This window comes from Ambystoma mexicanum, chromosome 6q, assembly GCF_040938575.1.
Source record: "Ambystoma mexicanum isolate Mex_15411 chromosome 6q, UKY_AmexF1_1, whole genome shotgun sequence".
NCBI lineage: Eukaryota > Metazoa > Chordata > Amphibia > Caudata > Ambystomatidae > Ambystoma > Ambystoma mexicanum.
Window position 1 is genome coordinate 1524281865 of NC_090937.1, and position 20525 is coordinate 1524302389.

At 47.2% G+C, this 20525-nt stretch overlaps 1 protein-coding gene across 1 annotated transcript in view; it reads right to left on the bottom strand.

The window, feature by feature from the left end:
* The window catches only part of SMOX (spermine oxidase), a 255085-nt gene that overhangs the window by 144879 nt on the left and 89681 nt on the right, over positions 1-20525 (bottom strand). Inside the window, exons 2-3 of the mRNA XM_069632218.1 lie at positions 19644-19878; positions 3120-3346 (exon numbers count right to left, since the gene is read on the bottom strand). Coding sequence (XP_069488319.1) covers positions 3120-3346; positions 19644-19851 — 435 coding nt within the window. The 5' untranslated portion in view covers positions 19852-19878. The remainder of the gene's footprint in view (positions 1-3119; positions 3347-19643; positions 19879-20525) is intronic.

Genomic DNA, 20525 nt, shown 5'->3' on the forward strand with positions numbered 1-20525 from the left:
GGTGAGCCCGACAGCTGAAAAGGAGGGTTGAGGGGTAGGGCAGGGGGGTAAAGGTAAGCGGAAGCCCGCTCGAGCGACTGACAAGAGCCATCTGTCTTCTGTGATGGTCTGCCACGCCTCCCAATGAGACGCAATGCGCCCTCCCACCGGGGTCTCGTGCGAGCGCAGACAACCCTCATTTGGCAGGCTCATCGGTGGCAGTGCCAACTGAACCTGGTGAGGAGGCTGAGGAGCGGGAGAAAAACCGCGTATGTTGTTGTCTACAGCGGTTATTCCCCGCAGGAGTAGCCACTCTGCGAGATTTGCGGTCGAGGAAGCCCCTAAAACCAGAGGAAGGTCGACTTTGCGACAACGGTCTCTGGGATTTGAAAGGAGCTTTAACCAGAACAGACAATTATTTAGCGGTCTGAGTGCTATCCTTGGTTTTGGTGAGCTCTACATCAGTAGAAGAATGAAAAAGCTCCTTACCATCGAATGGAATGTCCAACACTTTGTCTTGCACTTCCTTAGAAAATTTAGTGGCATGCAGCCACGCCTGCCGTGAGGTATCAACCCCAAGCATCAGGCCCCGAGCCGAGGTGTCTACGTGATGGGCCGCAGCCTCCAGGAGATCCTGGGCCAAGACCCTGGCATCAGAAAGGCCTCCTTTGAAATCTTCCAGCTTCTCGACCGGAATGTGCTCCTCAAACCCTGACAGACGTTTCCACATGCGCATATTAGCTCCCACCAATATCAATCTGGCGTTGGCCTGCCTGAGCTGCAAGGCCGAGTTGGCGAAGATTTTCCTCCCGAGGGAGTCGAGGAGCTTGTCCTCCTTTCCCAGAACCTGAGTAGCCGTCGTGGAAGAGGATGCTGCAGGCCTGGACTGCAAAGTGGCCGCAGCCACCACTGTGGAGGAGGGAGGCGGACAAGACGACAGGGCTACCTCTTCCGAAGAATGCAGCCTGTACCTCACGTCAATCTTTTTATTGACAAAAAGGCCCGAGTTTGGCTTTTCCCAGACTCTTCGGACCTCGGCCAGAATGTCCTTCTGCAGGAACAGGCAGGTACACTCCAAAGGAGACAGGGTGAACGCCCCAGAAAGCACGCCCTCCTGCTGAGCGGGTGCCTCAGGCACCGGAACATCTAAGAAACTCATCATGTCCAGTACCCGGTGACGAAAGGCTCTGATAGAGCGGGGAAGGTCCTCGGTGTCCCGATTGCCTTGAGGGTCATCTGACAGGTCAGGATCCTGCTGAGCCGTGTCAACTGCTTGTCCACTGGGGACAATGGAGGCAAAGGCGGGAGAGCAGGGTGAGCACCACGGGCAAGGGAGGCGCCGGCGGAACCACCGGAGGAACAGGTGGAACCGGAGGCGCCGGTGGACATATCTCCTTGAAAAGCCCTTTGACATATTCCCTAATGGGGTCGGTGTGCATAAGCGCGTGAAATTTACAGAAAAAGGCATCCTCAGGAGATTGTTTAGGAACCTGAGGAGGCCTCATGAGGTGGACAAATCCAGGGATGTCATGGGGAGGGGTGCCACACCGGCCCCTCCACCGACGTATCCACATAAATCAAAGGATTTTGATTCCGCGGGCAACGAAACATTGTGCGGAAGAGGCATCCGGGCGTTCCAATCATAAACCGGCCGGTAAGGATGCGCACAAGGGAACGTAGGTTCACCCAAGAGACCGAGCCTTACACCAGAAGCCGGTGGCATAGTTGTAGGGGTAGCACCTAAAATGGCCGCCGTGTTTGTGGCGGGAACGGACACCATTTTGTCCTCATCTGAGGGGAACTGCAGCATGTGAGTAAGTGAGACAGGGGTCCCCGTCGATGGATCAGTGGTCTTAATCTTAGCCTTAACATAAGGAACCTCGGCCGAGCCGGTAGTATGAGGCCTGGCATGTTTTTGTGACATACCAACCGCCAACTGAGGAAGGACCTTGGCACTGCCGGTAAAAGAAGAACTTTGCTTCTTTGCCCCCTCAACAGATCTGGTGTCACCACAAGACCGGGAACGATGCGCTTTCACCGACAAAGCCTTGACCGGCCTCCCAGAACTGTTGGTAGCTTTAGCCTCTGTACGAGAGACCTCAGACCCAGGCCCGGTAACAGCCTTTTCTGCGCGGGCCTCGAACATCTGTTCGGTACAAGCCCAGCCAAGGCCTCGGGGCGCACCCCGGTTTTGTTTTTGAGGGAAGCCAGCAGAGAGGCCTCAGAGCGAACTCTGGTACCCCACGACTCAGTAGAACTGGGTCTACAAACAGCCCCCACAGGAGGGGCCTCGGAGCGTACTGCGGTGTTCACAGGCCCCTTACGGAGATCCTTGGAGAAAACTCTGGTAGAATTATTAGGCCCAACAGGCACCTCAGGGTGAACCCTGGTAACAGAACGATCAACGCCCCTCCTGGACCGAGAGGAACCCGGGAAGGTAACCCCCGGTCGGAGTGCTCTGAAAAGTAAAGAACTTACCGGGCGTTTTTTCTTCTTGTCGAACGCCTGAAAATGCGAAGGAGGAGTTCGTCGGCACACCTCCTCCCACCGCTCCAACCGACGTTCAAGTGCCCGGACCGAAAGGGAGTCACAGTAAAAACAGGAGTCCCAACGGTGTTCCGGACCCAAACATTCTAAACAAAGAGGATGGGGATTAAATGGCAGCCCACTACTCACCTAGGTACTTACAGCTTCTCACTGCCCACCACTGCCCTCTTGGGACACCCAGCACTTATTCCACTGCTCCTCTTCCCTTCTCTCTCTCTGCACTTGCACGGTCTGAATGCTCACAAGGCCTAGTAGATCTGCCTCCATCTTTCATTTATTTTATTTATTTTAATTCTTCATATCGCATCAGATCACCCACAGGCCTCATGGCGCACATCCATTGTTATATTCTGATTTAATTCCAATGTTTCCTCCCTGTTGGCGCTTTGAAACAATTTACTTGATGCATCAGCGCCTTAGAAATGCACAATAAGTACATTTTATCACATACATGCATCAAGAAATATCAGTGTGCGATAGACACACGCAATACAATGATGAAACAACCCAAACCATTTAGAGGTACAGCATTAGGTGTTGATAGAGAATCATATTTGAAGGAAAAAAAATAACAGGAATGTAAATATCCCTACCTCGTTGTACAAATCACTAAATTCTTCAACCAAATCTTTGGGGATTCTCTGGCCACTGTTGGTAAGGTAGTGAGCCACACCATTCTTGGAGTAAAGGCTGATGCGACCAACGCTTCGCTCTCCATCTGTTGTCTCTTCAAGCAAGCCATTGTCTTCTGCTAGATGATAGATCGGGTTGCCATTTGAACCATGGATCCACGTCGCTCCCAGTTCAAAAGTAGCGTGATCTAAGAAATACAAGAATAACTCACAATCGTATCCAATCAGGAGGATTGGGTGCTCCAAACAGAGACCAGCTCAATTAGTCTCAATCAGTATCGTTTCACACAGAATTATAGAGTGCCTTTTGTAGAAACCTCCACAACCTTTAATGTTCAGAGCCTTTGAACTTGCCCAGCATTGTACAGATAATGATGGGATGCGATACATTTAGAGCCCCATATTCTACCGCATAAATTGCAGTCATTACCAAGCAGTAAGCTCAATACATAAACATGAGATAAAAGTGCAAATTAAAACCTCAAGCAAATTAAATAAAGTTCTACTGTAGCTACAGGCATAAGCAATCAGGACACAGCTCAGCATGGCAAAGTGGTATTATGCTTACACACTTTAAGTAGCAAAGCAAACCAGTTTGATAAAACTATATTTCCCAGAAAACCATTGGCATTGGGTACTTTTTTTGAGAAAACAAAAAGGCAAACCATCACAAATCTCCCGTTCAATACAGGAATTTTAATTGATGACCCACATCCTGCTCAACACCACATTTTGCTTTGCTGCTCTTTCAGTAGCCAAGTCAGATGTCCTTACTCCAGTTTAACATACATGCAGTGTGTGGAATATAGAGATTTTCCTGAACAGTTAGGGCCCGATTCATGGAACGTTTTCCTATGGGATTGCGCAGTTATAAAACCACTTCCATGAATCAGGCCCTTAGTGTGTAAATTTCACGAGTTTCATAGTTTCACATGAACTTTTTGTTTACATGCTTTATAGTGTTCTCACTTAATTTGCACTTTGTGGTGAAGCATGGCATACTCAGCCAGTACACCTCTGAAGCCATGTACCAGGACACATCAGCTAGCCAGCAGGGCACATGTGCCTTCTGGCAAGACAATGCTCCTTGGGCTTTAGTTGTTACTGGCACGGTTTAACTCGACACAACTCCATTTGACAACTCGGAGCCAAGGCCCACCCACACATTAGGAGCACATCTTTGTGCGCAGTTTCTGCTCATACGCTTGTGGGATACATTGACCTACTCAGCAGAAGTCCCATACATAACCAAGGTGCACTTCAGTAGTTAACAAAATGGCTGTGCCTGCTCCTTTGAGCACCACTGCTGTACATCAAAACTGTGTTGCAGCTACAAAAGGATGGCTGCACTGTTTTGCCAAGCACCATTGGGCAAGTTAGAACCAGGAGCACACCAAGAAAGGCTGCAGGGTGTGTTCTGGTGTGTACTACCGAAGCGAAATGGAAAGACTGCAGTGCTTTGCTGGTAGTTTAACAGTTTCCTCATTAAAAAAGGGAAATCTTTTTACATTTAAAATGATGCCGCTTTGATGTTCTTTTCATCTGTTTGTACTTTGCTTTTATCAGTGAGGCTCGGCCACGCCCATCCATATTCAGGTTGTGCTCTAGCAGAAGAGAGCCTTATTCCTTGGCAGGCGGTGTCCGACCAAGTCTGGGAAATCAACAGAAGCTTTATTTTCAACCGCATGGGAAAACGCTTGACTTTTGGGTTACAAAATGTCAAAAATCACTGCTTCAAAAGAAACCCTATCGCTAAGGGCATAAGTCAATTTCAGTGGACCTGTGTCTTAAAGATTGCTGTAGATGTGAAACTGACTAGGGCTGCAAAACAATGTTGGGAAGTCGGAACAAAGGGAAAACCTTTTGACATGGTCAGCTCAGCAGACTTCACCATGTGTTAAAATGCGCTTTTGCAAATAAGGAAAAATGCCCGTTTTAAAAGTGTAATGTTGAAAGAAGGCTTGGTCTTGGCCTAGCAATGCAAAGGGGGTTTTGCTAGGAAAAATATGGGAGGTTTTAATTCAACAGGCTTGCTGCTGATTCAATACAAAATAAAATGAAGAAATAAATGTTTTTTGGCTGTACTGGGAAATAAGCCCAAACAGGTTTCTGCCATGGCCCAAGGGACGATTGGGTGCTGATAACAGCAGTGTCCTACCCCCAAAAGAAGCCACAAGGTGTCTTCTTGTCTTCAAATCCCTTTGATAAAAAAGGACTAGATATTTATTCACTACATTAGTGCAGCAAAGGTCTTGTCTCCAAATCCCTTTGATAAAGAACTAGATATGTATTCAATACATAAGTGCAACAAGCACATAAGTTCCAAGAGGTGTGGTCTCCCTAAACAAGGAATTTGTAAACTAGATTTTGTAATTAGCTAAAAAAAATTTTTTTTAAAAAAGACATTGCATTCCGTTTTTAAAATAGACTGCTGTGCTGACTGATAATGAATCACATTCAGCCCACGCTCTCATGATGCGCTTCACTTACAATTATTTATGGAGGCTTCTACGCTTAGTCTGGGCAATCTTTCTGCCACGGTTTATCTGCGCGGGAGGATTACAACCGCCACACTGGCTTCGAGTGGGCCTTGGAATCCCAGAAAAATTCAACGCCAGGGCCTCACCTCTCTCTGCACTTCACTTCCTTCTGCAGACTGCAGCTCAGGGAAGGCATACCCAGCAGTGTCACAGGCAGGAACAGAATGACCCAGCTTTCAGTTCAGCTCCCTATATTCTATCTGTCTGTCAATCAAGAGTAGCCCTGCCTTTCCTTACTTTATACCTCGTACGCTTCTGCCTCCACTGTCCAATTGCATCAAAAGAGCCTTCCAAATATGCATCTACGTTCCTGTGCGAACAAAAGGTTCAGTATTCATTCCTTACATTTTTTTTTGGTGCACATTTTTCTTTCATAGAGAAATACCAAGTGTCAGGTTTCCTTCCCCTATTCAGGCTATTTTCCCTTATTCAAGTTTCTTTCCCATTATTTCTCTTTTATTATCCTTTTTTAGATTAGCCTTGTGTGGGTGGGAAGTTTTCTATTGTAGTTGGTTTGGCCTTAACTTCCCGATTCAGAATCCTGGTTCTGACCCAAGGCAAAAATGGAGTTTCACAGTGACAGCTCTGATTGGTTAGAAAACACTGCTGAACAACAATGAACATTCTAAACTGTCACTCTTTGCCTTTCATCATCTAAACCCCAGCTGAGAGGACGTGTGTAGTGGCTGCTCCTGCTTTAGACTTGGGCCTGGTGGATTTTATCCTTCAGGCGCTAGCAGTTGAGCGGCTACTTTCTTGGGGGTTTCAGGAGAAGTTATCAGGGTTAAGGAATGCGTTTTGAAGACAGGAAACTCTGAAGATCTTTAAGAAATCGTTCTGGAGATGGGTGACTTTGTTTAACTGCCGCTCTGTTTATCTTAAAGACATTTAAGTGAGAACCCGTAAAATGTTACCTTTGAATTTATATTTTTGAACCTTTTGAGTGCGCTTGAAGTCTTGCGCGAGGTTAAAGGATGAACGCTATTTGTTAAACATGTACTACGTGTAATCTGAAACTAACCGTTGAACCTTTTCGCGTGCGAGGGAATATTGCGTGTGTCTTTTCCAGCGCGTGTACTTCCAGGGGAGTGAATTCAACTGCGCGTGTGTTTACCAGCGCGTGTGCTTTCTAGCGCGAAAATCTGTTCGCCGCGTGAGAACTCAATTGCGCGTGTGTTTTCAAGCACGTGTGCTTCTGCGCGAGAACTCAATTGCGCGTGTGATTACCAGTGCGTGTGCTTCTTAACGCGTGAACTCGTCCGCGTGTGAACTCTTTTGCGCGTGGGTTATAAGGCGCGTGAATTCATCAGCGCGGGAGTTTACAAGCGCATGTGTTATCTGCGCGCGATTCCGTTTGCGCGTGACTTCTGCTTTGCGCGTGTTTACAAGCGTGTGGACTTTTCTTACAGTGCGCGTGTTCTTCAACGCAGGAAGTTTTCAACGTGCAAATCTTCAGTATTGAGATTATCTGCGTGCACATGTTTTTTCAAGAATTCACAAACTCTATAGATTTGTAAAAAGTTTGAAAACTAAAGAAAAGTTTGAAAGAAAAAGAAAGAAAAAATTAAAGACAATTTAACTGGACAATTAGTGAATTTTGGAAATAAAAAAGGCAAAGAGCAAAACTTTCCAGGTTTTCCCAAATTAAGAAGTTGCTGTGAATTTCAAGAGTCTCAAGTAAGAGAGATGTTCAGCTTCTTTACAAGCTTCTCTAAGAAATTTCAAGAGAAGAACCAGGTATGATTCTTAATTATTAGTTAAGGATTTAAAGTCTTTCCAACTCTAAAGGTTAAGTAAGTAATAAAAGGATTTGTATCTGCTTTTCTTATATCCTCTACAGGTTCAGCTTTGGTTAGCCTTGACGCAGTCAGCCTGGTGTTGTTTTGTTATCCACTTCCCCCTTTCCCTTTGGGGTGTAGTTTGTAGAGCTGAATTAATATCTAGTTCTGGGAATTACATTTCAGGGGGATTGTCGGGGGTTCAGCAGCTTCCGCGGACACAGGACCCCTCAGCCTGACACCAAGCCAGAATTTCCGTCCGCGTTTACTGAACTGCAGTGCAATGTTAACCAAGAGAATTAATTAGTTACTGGTGTTTTTGTTAATAGGAAAGTTGAACAAGTTACTTCTTACCTGGTAACGTTCTTTCGATGGGATGTTCCTCCGACGTATTCCTTATCTATGATATTTGTATCTCCAGCTTGCTGGCCTCAGAAAATGTTTTCCCCAGTAGAGGGCGCTGTGCGTCGACAGCCACCGTATCGACGCCGCCGTCATCATCATGCCTATAAATGGCCACACGCAGCGTCCATTGCTCAGTTCCGTTTTGTAGAGTAAGGTAGTTATTGTATGAATGGTTACTACCCTTGAAGGAGCATAAGCTGCAACCACGAGGGAAATGTTACTGCGGGGATGGATGGGAGGGGCGATAAGGAATACGTCGGAGGAACATCCCATCGAAAGAACGTTACCAGGTAAGAAGTAACTTGTTCTTCGAAGGGATTGTGTCCTCCGACATATTCCTTATCTATGATAGACTCCCATAGCAGTGGTATGTGATTGGAGGCGGGAGTAAGAGATGCCATATTACTCTTTAAGAATGAACAGTGTGTAACACAGCTTTGCCAAATCTAGTCTCTTGAATAGAGGAGGAATCCAGGCTATAAAATTTGGTAAAGGTATGTGCGGACGACCATGTGGCAGCCGCACATATGTCTCTAATTGGTACCCCTCTTTGAAGAGCTGAGGAGGCTGCGATACCCCTGGTCGAATGAGCCCTTAGATCTTGAGGGGGCTCTTTCCCTGCCAGTTTGTAGCATTCCAGAATGGCTAAAATAATCCATCTCGAGATGGTTTGTTTGGTTATTGGTAATCCCAACTTATGTCCTGCGTAACCTACAAAGAGTTGGTCTGCCTGTCTAATTTTAGCAAGTCTACTGATATAAAAACTCATGGCTCGCTTAGGGTCCAGCCTGGGTAGTCTCTCTTCCTCTTTCCCCGGTTGGGGAGGAGGATAGAATGAAGGTAAAGTAATCGTCTGAGTAATGTGAAATTCAGAAACTACCTTTGGGAGGAAGTTAGGCTTCACCTGTAGAACGACTTTGTCCTTGTGAAAAATTGTATGAGGAGGTTTACAAGAGAGGGCTTGTATCTCGCTAACCCTTCTAGCAGATGTTAATGCTACCAATAAAACAGTTTTGAGCGTGAGAAACTTCAATGAACAAGAGTGGAGTGGTTCAAAAGGAGCACCCTTTAGGAAGTTTAAAACTAGATTTAAGTCCCATAAGGGAACTTGGAATGGTCTTGGAGGGTAAACATTAGTTAAGATTTCGTAATTGTAGGTACTTTTCCTTCCATGTGGCAACCCCTAAACTTTTTGCTGTTGTTTTTCACCTTGTTTTCAACTTTGCCAGAGAAGTGCAGCCTTCTGCCGCACTCCTCTGGGCTTTCGCTCCTTTCTTACGGGAAACTGACATGCCCTTAAGACAGTCAGTACCGGGAAACGCTATTTTCCGTAGTTTCTTTTATCATGTTGCGGCTTTCGTGCAACATAACACAAGAGGGCACTGTAAGCTAAGTTACAGCTCTCTTGGGTCTCTAGCCTTCTACAGGCCCTAGATGCTCTTTTAGGATTGTAACTGATCGGTGCAAGTGATTCACGGACGGGAATGGTGGCAGCGATCGTTTCTTGTGTTTTGAGCTCCTTTTGGCGTTCTAAGCGCGTTTCTCGCGCTTAACCCAAAATGGTGGCCTGGCTCCCAAAATGGCCAGACCACGAGGCTCCTTTGTCCTGTCCGCTGACCGTCTTGCTCCCTTCACCTTCCCCAGGTCGAGCCGACCCGGGGCCTTCCTTATTTGGGCATGTACTTTCCCGCGAAACACGGATGCTTTCGCGGGCTTCTACATGCCTGGTGTGTGCCTCCAGGATGTGGGCTGGGATGTCTGGTCCCAATACACATCCTGGGTGCCAGAGTCTAGGATGGTGTGAATGCCTGGGACCACCGTGGTCCGTGATTGGTCCACGAATGGTGTGAGTGTTGATGAGCGGATCTCCCATTGGGTCCCCTCTGTTTTGGCGCGAAGGGAACCGTGGATAAGAGGGGGCTGGAAACACCATTACCATGTCGATCTCCTGAGTTCTCACGAACGAAGGAATACAGGAGCCAAGTATCCTGCAACCAAGAGGCTGAACCGAGGAATCGCTGGTGACCCGCTGAAGGACTTCCCCTCTGCACTGCTGTCGCCTTGTGAAACCCTTTTTACCTTTCATCGAACCAGAAGGCCTGTACTGGTACTTCGACCCTTAGAATAGCGGGAACAGCTATTCTCGGCATCTTCACCATCTCCTGCCAGTAAGCCTTCGGAAGCGTCTCTGGGCCATCCAGTTGACGGACCAGCTTACACGGGAGTCATGCTCTGTAACCACCGCCAGGTTGTGTAGTATTTGGAGTCCTTGTCACTCTCACACGCTTCGTACACTTGGCGTTCCCAGGTCTGAAGTGAGTAGTGTACGTTTGGCTCAGATACACACGGCTGCTCCGTTGCCCTGCTGTGGTAACAAACTGTGCGGGTTTCTTCGATTGGGACGTCTTTTTACTCAACACGACGAGACGTTCCCTGCTCTTCTGAACCTGCCAGCTACTGAAACGGACGCGGAGAAGCCTGGGTCTGCTTGCATCAGGGACCGGTGAGTAGCATAGCTAGGATCTGGTCACCCTCCTGCAGGAGCCCATAGCTTTTCCCCGCTGTGTCAAAACAGCATCCTTTTCCGTACTCGCGCTCTGCTTCTGCCCACAGTGGAGGCTGCGCTTGAGTCGCGGAACTCGTTCTTCTTCATTTGTGCACTAAACTGAACTGCCTGATTTCCTTCGAAGAGGCTCCCCTTTTGCCCGTTGGCACCAGCGCGTGCAGGTACTTTTGAGCACAAGGCTCCACTCTTCGCAGGGCTCGGACTTCCTATTAGTTAGGTGCCTCTGAAGGCGGACAGGGTCTAAGCATTATTTCGCACTGCCTGTTTTCCTTCCCTTTTAGGTGTACTACACATTTCGTGCATCTAACGCTTGAGACTTGTTGTATTTGTATATATATTGTATTGGTATGGTATGTGTTGGTTTACTATCGTTCTATTGTGATTTTCTCGCTACGGTCATTGTTTTAAAGGCCTTGGAATAAATGTGTATATATTTTTAATAGAACACCTGTTTGGAGTAGTTTGTAAGTGTCCTTACTTTGTGTGCTCATTGTGGGCTTGCAGTCACCCTCACCCCTCTTGAGACCTAGTCTTGACCGCCGCAATCGCTACCTTGATTGGTCTGGCTCGTCCAGAGGTTACCCTGTTCCAAGTAATTAGGTTGGCCTTCTGAACTTCTGCGCCACCAGGACAGAGTTCAGAAATCCGTCTTAACAAGACCTTTCAGGTATTGTATTACCAATGGAATTTTGAAATACGATGGCTCCTCTGCAGTGCGCTTAAAAATCGATAGCGCTGCGAGATAGCCCTTAATAGTGCCAACTTGAAGGCCTGAATTTGCCAAATAAAGTAAGAAGGATAACACCGCAGGTGTACCACATGAAAAGGGTTCGATATTCTTTTCTCTGCACCAGCTGCAAAATGTATTCCAACGGCAGCGGTATAGAGTTTTAGTCGCTGGCCTTCTGGCCGAAAGCAACACCTCCATGACGTCATCTGGAAGGTCCCAATCCTTGTACCTCAACCTTTCAGATACCAAGCGTGAAGGTTGAGGGTCTTGATGGCTGGATGGAGAACCTGACCTCCCTTCTGCGAGAGCAGATCCTCTGTACGGTAGACGACTTGGAGGATGGATGGACATGTCCAGAAGGTCCGGGTACCACGTTCTCCTGGCCCAATCCGGGGCAATTAGGATCATGGTCTTCCGAAACCTTCTCAACCTCCTGATCATTTGAGGAATGACAGGGACCGGAGGAAACGCGTACAGAAGTGGGAACTCCCAGTCCACTACGAACGCGTCTCCTAGAGCTCCTCTCGGGGGAAAATGCCCTTGAGCAAAATCTGTCGCACTTCCTGTTGATACTGGTGGCAAACAGATCCACTTAAGGGGTTCCCCAAAGGGCGAAGATCTCTTGAAGGACTTCCTGAGCTATCTCCCACTCGTTCTGCCTGCTCAGAGCGTCCGCTGTCAAGTTCTTCTCTCCGGCTAGGTGAATTGCCGATAGAGAGATTCCTTCCTGAATTGCCCAAAACCAGAGCTGCATCGCCTCTCTGCACAGTGGCAGTGACCCTATGCCTCCTCTTTTGTTGAGGTAGTGCATGGCCACTGTATTGTCCGTCATTATCAGGACGTTTCTCCCCCGTACAGACGGCAGAAAAGCCTTCAGTGCCAGTCTGATGGCTCTCAGCTGCAACAGGTTGATGTGTAGTCTGGACTCCGATGGAGACCAACGACCGCTGATGGTCAAGTCGTTGGCATGGGCTCCCCAACCCCTGAGTGAGGCGTCTGTGACTACTGTTATCTCCGGCCATGGTTGCCAAAACAGTTCCCCTTTCAAGATGTTCTCTGGAGAGGCCCACCATTGAAGGTCGTGGGCTACCTTGTCCGGAATCCGGAGGAGATCTGTCATCCTCCCTGAGAATTGTGACCACTGAGTCCTCAGTGCCCACTGAAGGGATTTCATTCTCACGGGCACCTCTGGCACAAGGGATATGCAGGATGCCATGAGGCCTAGCAACCTCAAAAAGTCGTAGGCTGGGAGACGTTGGGCATTTTGAAACCTGGTGACCATCTGCAGAATATCTTGAGCCCTCACCTCTGGTGGCGAGGCTTTTCCCAGGGGCGTGTCCAGGACTGCTCCAATGAACTGGAGTCTCTGTGATGGTATCATCTGTGACTTCTTTAAATTGAGGGAGAAGCCCAGCTTGTGAAGGAAGTGGCAGACATAATCTAGTTGGATCCGAGCTTGTCCCTTCCCTCCTTAGACTTGCAGCCACAACCGACATTAGCTTGGTGAAGACCCTTGGGGCGAAGGTCAGCCCAAATGGCAGAACTCGAAATTGATAATAAGTTGCCAATTGCGAACCTCAGGTACTTCCTGTGCTTGGGATGGATTGGCACATGGAAATAAGCATCCTGAAGGTCCAGAGATACCAACCAGTCCTGAAGCTGGAGGGCCTGAAGGATCTGAGAGAGTTACCATCTTGAACTTGTCCTTCCTGAGGAACTTGTTCAATTCTCGTAAATCCAGGATGGGTCTCAGTCCTCAGTCTTTCTTTGGTATGAGAAAGTAGGGGGGAGTACCAGCCCTTGTTCCTGTCCGCTACAGGTAGCGGTTCTATGGCACCTTTCTCTAGCAGGTCCACAATTTCCTGCAAGAGGAGCGGAATCGGCACTTTTAGAGAGCTGTTCCCCGGTGGATGGCTCTGAGGGATGCGTAGAAAAGGCAGGCAGTAACCTTGGGCAACTGTCTCCAATGCCCAAGCATCTGACGTAATAGCCTGCCATTCCATCAGATGGTGAGTTAACCTGCCCCCTACAGGTGTCTTGTGATGGGAGATCTCAGAGTGGTTTGGGAGCGGCTGATGCAGTTGCCGAAGGTAAAGCGGCTCCTGCTCCTGCTGATGCGGCTTTCTTTCCTTTACCCCGTCCACCATGGGTACATTTTCCTTGGCCTCTTTGAGCTGGCCGTCCTCTGCCTCTTCCATATGAGGAATAATAGCGAAAGGACCTTCCTCTCCAAGAGGATCCTGAGGGACGAAAATTAGTTTGGCGGATTGCAGTTCCTAGTGACTTGGCTGCTGCTTTAGATGTTTGCAGTTTTTCCAAACTGTCATCCGCCTTTTTACCAAACAGGGAAGAGCCGTCAAAGGGCATATTTAAAAGTCTGGCCTGTACGTCAGAAGCAAAGCCAGACTTTCTCAACCACGCATGCCTGCGGATTGTGGTACTTGCCGCCATGGCCCTGCTGATACTGTCAGCAGAATCAATGCCAGTTTGAAGGGACTCACACATTGCATCTTTACCATCTCTGATGATATTTAAAAATGCGTCCCTTTCTTCTCCTTCCTGGAGGCAGTCAGCCGCTGATGAAGCACACTCCCAAAGAGTGTGGCTGAACCTAGCAAGCGTACAAGTCGCATTATTAGATTTTAAAGCCATGCTACAGGCCGAGAAGACTCTTAGCCATGGCATCATATTTTTTATCATCCCTATCCTGTGGAGCAGTGGGGTATGCAGATGTACTGCCTGATGAAGTTGCAGCCTGGACCACCAGACTCTGGAGTAGGGTGCTTAGATAGGTATTCAGGGTCAGCAGAAGATACCCTATATTTCGCTGACAACTTCTTGTTAACTGCAGGGACAACTTCAGGAGTTTCCCAGTTAGTTGAAATCTTTCTTTGTAAAGCAGAATGAAAGGGAACCACAGGATCCTCCTGTGGACCTTGATCCAGAATGTCTGTGAGGTCATCCTGTTGAAAAACAGGTGAAGGCGCAGACCAACCCATGAACTCCATAATTCTTGACATTAGGGTTCTATAAGGGGTTTCAGCATGTTCTCCTGGGTCTGGTTTGACAAATTCCACTTCTGGGGAAGTGTCTAGGCCAATTGTTTCCTGTAATGCATCCTGAAGGTCTTTCAACCTTTCCTCAGAGGCAAAACTCTCTGGTTCAGGTGATGTGGTCCTCTGCAGCCCAAAAGGCCTTTCTTGATCAGAATCTTCCCTTTCTTCATAAATTGAATTTAAGGGGGGATGCTCTGGCCTGTGAAATGGTATAAAAACCATCTCTAAAGCAGAGGAAGCCATTATCAGTGGCCTTGAAAAGGTCGATGTCGTTGACGCCGATGTAAAAAATGCTCGAAGGCGCCGTCAAAGGCGTCGAGAAAACTGGAAGAGGCCTCGAAGAACTCGAGAGGATCGTAATCCTGCTCGAGGATGTCGACGACGTTCGACGTCGTGTCGGAGGCTCTCGGTGTAACCGTTGGCTGTGGAGTAGCTGTGGGTTTTCTTTTATCGGTGTCGATGTCGATGTCGGCATCGACTCGATCGACGGATGCGTCGAAGAACCCTTCGATAACGGCGTCGATCTATGCTTCGAAGGGGCTTTCGACGATGGCGTCGAAGATGCTTCCTTCCCGATGGCTCATGGCGCTTTCGGGTCGACTCTTTCGCCGGGTGCTTCGACTCGCAGCGTTTCGATTTTTTGGGCTTTTAACCCGGGGTATCACCCTCAGCTGACTTCGAGGGGGTCGAGGCCGCTTTCTCGAAGACGGTTAGCATCTTTTTTCTGAATTCCTCCCACTCAGCTTGAGAGCTGTGTTTTGTGGGGCAATTTACTCTTTCAGGGGAACTAGAAGACGACGACAAAGGAGATCTTCTACGTCTCTTTTTCCAGTGTCTAGACCTCAGCAGGTCGTCGGCTGACTCCTCCAACATTTTTCGCACAGCTGTGACCTGGTTCATTCTGATTTTAACGTCAGGGTAGTGTGGGTAGCAGAGTGGCCGGACCGTTCCCCGCCATCCTGTCACACATTCACTCTGCCTCCACTCCGCCGACCAAGGGGTTTATAAAGGCACTGTAGGAAACGCGTACCATTAACAGCAATGGTAGACCGACTGAAGCTTCAAGGTAGCATACAGTCACTCTGCCTCCACTCCGCAAATAGTATTAAGTCTGCAAATATCGTATTAAACCTTTTCGGTTCCCATCTCAGTGTTCCGTTCTCCCTTAAGGCAGAAGTTTCTATAGGTATGGCATTCAAGTAAATATTGCCATGCAACACCACAATACAATGATGCGTTCAGCCAGCTGGCACATCATGGTGGAAATGGCGATATTTAGTCATCTCCCTGTAAACATACATGCACACTAATAAAAACAACCCATAACTGATAAGCACATTACATGTGTTCATGGCGCAAATGTACATTAAATCGCCTAACTTTAAAATTCATTTGGATGCATTTTCGAACACGAAATATAAATTCACAAACATATCCCTCATTTGTGTTTCTGGCGAATATTTGTGAATTGCAGAAACCAGTGTTACAGAAGAGAGGGAATGTGGTTCTGAAATTAGAATATCTGGTTGGCATAGCAACCTAGGAATGTCATGCAACTCCTTAATGACTAAAATCTTTTTCCAAGCTCCTCTGCTGTACTAACCCAATGAGAAGTTCCCAAACATTATGTGTTCCAATAAGTAGCTTTGTAAGAAGCAAGTCGGGTGCCAGGCTTACGATTTCCTAAGTGTGCAGTGATTTCATATAGGGTTATTTTATGGACAATTGGGCTACTTTTGACAGATTTGTTTGTCCTCCTGAAGCTGCCGAACCATACCCCCAACCCCACTACCTCTACCTCTACCCCCCACTCCTCCAAGCCCCACTTTCTCAACCCCCTCTCTAGACAAGGCTGCATTGTTTTTCAGGTTTTTTGACCCAACCAACATCACCAACCCACCCGTACTCTAAGCCCAGCCACCCCTACTCTAAGCCCAGCCACCGTGCCTCCACTATCTCTACCTAATACACAAACACACACACACTACTCAGAGGCGTAGCTAGCATTGTCTAACAAGTGGAGCTAAAGCTAATATATTTGGGCCCACCACAGTGACATTAACATCTGTAAATGGCCACACAGCGCTGCTGAGTGGACATTTTTGGACTTTGGGTGGGCCTTGCCCACTCAAGCCCTACCCGGTCTATGCCTCTGACAATGGTCCCCACTCCCACTACACTCATCCCCTACTCCCACTACCCTCACCCACCCTATCCCCACTCACTCTACCCCAACCGTAAACCCTCCCTCTACCCTCACACCTCCCCCAACCTACCCTACTCCACTTTTTACATCCACCCTATGCCCAGTCTCTCTACCCCACCACATTACCTTCATTCCCTTCCCCACGCGATCCTCCCCCACGTACTCTTCCCCCCAAACCACCCTACCCCTATTCTCTACCCCACCCACGCTCCATTCTCGATCCCTCACCCACCTCCCACTTATTCTACCAAAACCCACTGCCTCTAACCCCACTCTACCCCAACCCACCCATCCTACCCGCACTTGCTCTATCCTAAACCTACCCTACTTATACTCTCTACGCCCACCCATTCTAGCTCCTCTTTCAACCCCCCACCGAACTTCCGCTACCTCTACTCCCCACTTCTCTCCCAACCTAACCACTCTGTGCCCCGCCCTACCTCCCACTTTCTACCCAAAAACTTCCACCTCAACCCCACCTTTTACCTCTAAACCACCCACCACCCACACTACACCCCTTCTCCCCATGTGCCCTTCCCCCATATCTCCCTCCACAATCCACCCACCATGCCCCCATCCCTCTACTCCCACACCTCTCCACTCGCTTTATTGCTTACCGACTGACTTCTGTTTGTTCATCATCAATGGCACCCTCCCTCAATGGCTTCCTCCCTTGCTCTATTCACTTCTCTTGCACACCTGCCCCTCCTTATCGCATCCTCCTTTTAAACTTTGCACTCGCCTCCTCGCACCCTGGTGCCTATAAATGCAAAATGCAAAGAACAGTAAAAGCATAAACTACTGCCTTGCTTTCTAGGCAAGTGCGGGATTACTTTTGAAATATAATTCCAATCACTCTCTACCACGTAGGTCACTCTCAAATGATTGCTTCGCAAATCGCACTTTTACTTTTTTTTCCCCCGCCAGCTAAAAAAAGATTTTCTCGAGCATCCACAAAGCAAGTAACTAACCAGCCTCACTAGAGCTCCATAAATCCAAGTCACTAACCACCTTATCAAAAGCAACCCCCCATTATCCAATTAAGTACCATTTTTAAAAACATTACCATGTTTCCCCCCTGAAGTCAAGGAAACCGTGATGGAATATGGCAAATTTAAACTAGAAAATGCCTTTCACCAATGCATAACTTTAGATACATAAAATATTTTGGTGACATGGGCACCAAGTTTCATTCCATTTTAAAACTACTGGAAAACTAATATACCGATTCCTGCACAAATCTGTCTAGCAGCGTAACTGCCTTTTTCCCCCACGCAAAAACCAATGCAAAAAGTGAAGAAAAAAAAGTAAAATAAAAAAAATAAAACACATTTTTGGTTGCAAATTCACCCTAACGGTCTAGTAATGGCAAACTTTCCAGTTTCATACGAAAAAGGACATGCTCATGTATCAAAAGGGGTCAAAGGTTTAGCCATAGAATTTTGCGATATGCAACGTAGTATTTATTTCACCTTAACTAGAAAGTGACTAGCGTTGGCCTACAAGCCTATCTTGGCCACCTTTTAGTTAAGGTTAAACATAATCCATTGCGTTTTTCAAATTCCTTTTTCAGATTAGTTCAAAAGCATGATTTATATCCAAAAAACTGCCAGCCTACTATCGGGCAGTGCTACCTTATACAGTCCTATGAACCTAAGCCAGGCAGCAGTAAAGGATGCTAGGAGCAGTGCTTAAAGTGGGCCGGGGCCTGCCGGGGCTGGGCCATGGCAGTCTCCAAAAAGTGGGGCTGAGCCGGGGCCCTCCTGGGGCCCGTCCCACCGCCCGCAACCCGCGACGGGAGATGCATGCGCCTGCCATGAAGTCAGGCGATCTGACAAAAGTGGCAGCCAACCACAGCGAAGCTGTGCCTGGCTGCCACTTCTGTCAGTCATAGTAACTGCCTCTGGTGACCCCTCGCGCGAGAGGTCACCAGAGGCGGTTACTGTCCCTTTGTTTCCCCAGGTCGCAGAGGTGTCTTTAACCCTCGGCGAACCTGGGGATTCCTCGACATATTTAGAGGTTTATGAAAGATGGCTTTGAAAGTACACAATTCAAGCCATCTTTTATAAAGCTTTGCCGACGGACAATTGTGTCCGTATCAAAGCTTTATAAAAGATGGCTTGAATTGTGTACTTTCAAAGCCATCTTTTATAAACCCGAAATGTTTAAGAAAGATGGCCTGAAAACTAGGCAAACCGTAGGGTATGCACACAAATATATATAAATGTTATATATCTGTGTGCGTCCTTACTCTGGTGTGTGTACTGTGCAAGCCATCTTTTATAAACGTAGAAATGTTAGAAAAGATGGCTTGCACAGTACACACACCATAGTAAGGACGCACACAAATATATAACACATATATATTTGTGTGTATACCCTACGATTTGCGTACTTTTTAGGCCACGCCCCTCCCACAAGCCACGCCCCCAAATGAGGGCCCCCCTCAATTTCTTACCCCACTTAAAGCCCTGGCTAGGAGCCACATAGACGTGTTCACCCTCATTAGGAAACGTTAGTGTTGTGAATGGTGCATTGGGGTACATTTACCAAACATCGAAGTTATGGTGAATTTATAAATTTAATAAAAGGAACGCAAAGGTAAACTTCCAAGGAATGCAGCGTAGTATTAAGTATGTTGGTCTTTTTACACGGAATGACCTATTCTCCTCTCACAAGAACATGGACGGACAGTCAGTCTCTCTCTCGGTCTCCCTCTATATAAATATATATATTCCCATCGACCCTCCCTCCCCAACAAGGTTTATGTTCCAGGCATATCTTAATCCATTCACTATTGTACAGAATCAGCGATGCCCCCTGAATGTCATTTTGCAATGGACTCCTGCCTGCAATCAAATAAACTAAGAAAAAAAAAAAAAAAAAAAATTATATTTTAAAAAAGGACCGCTCTGGTAGGCGCACCAATGTTACAAGAGTGAGTGAAGGATTGATAAGGGAATCCCCGTATAGGGGAATTCCCCTGTACCAAAAGATTGATCTTTTGGTACAAAGGATTGTGAACCAACAATGAAGCAGTTTCCTAGTAATATTCATAAAGAGCACATTTCCTAAAAATTATACAACTTTTAACATGATCATTTGAGATGCAAATGATACCAACACCCTGAAAAAAATTCCCTTTTCCATATACATTAAGAAACTGGCGCAGGACTATCGTTTAAAAATAAATGTTTTTCTTACCTAGCTTCACACTTTGCACTCTGCCTCCAATACGGTCAGAAGCCTCAAGGATCGTTACATCCGTGAATCCGTTTTCCAGGAGGGTTCGTGTCGCAGACAGGCCTGCGAGCCCAGCACCAATCACTACTATTCGAGGCTGCCGCTTTCCCCGTAGCCCACTACTAAGAGGATCATCAGTACCGTCTGAAGATATTTCACAACTTTGCATGCCGTCCAAGCTCTCTCTTTAAGGGACCTAAGCAATACCAAAATAAAAAATGCAATGTCAGAAGCATAGGGTTAAAAACAATGTCTAACATTCTATGCAAACATGCACAAAGTCCAGGAAATGGAAAAGGCGTCCACATTTCCCGCACCTCAGACAAGAGGATTAATGTCACTCCTGAGGAAAGGTCTTCTAGTTTCACACGTTACTTTATAACGAGATCTGTGTGCCGCCTATTCTGCAAAAAAGTGCCCGCATGCATACAATCCAAAGCATGTTTAAAACAGGACTTAAAATCAACCTAAATAGCACTTCTACTGTACTTTTGATTAAAACAATCACCCACCAACGGTCCATATTAAACACTGATACTCGTATATTTCGCGTTTTAAAAATGTCTTACCAACCCGACAAGCGGTTCAGCAGAGATGGAGGTGCTTCAGATGAGGGAAGGAACCCCACAATCAGGCTTCCCCTGCATAAAGCTCAGACAACTCTCTTGCACTCTTTTTACTGTTGGGTTAAAAGCCTCGAGCATGATCCCATTAATCTTTCTGATTTTACTGTACTCTCAGGCGTTTTGCTCCCTAGGGAATCTTCAAAGGCCTCACTATGCATGCAACTCTGCTGTGCCCTCTGAGAAAACAAGCATATATATCATGGTGAGGTGCCCAAAA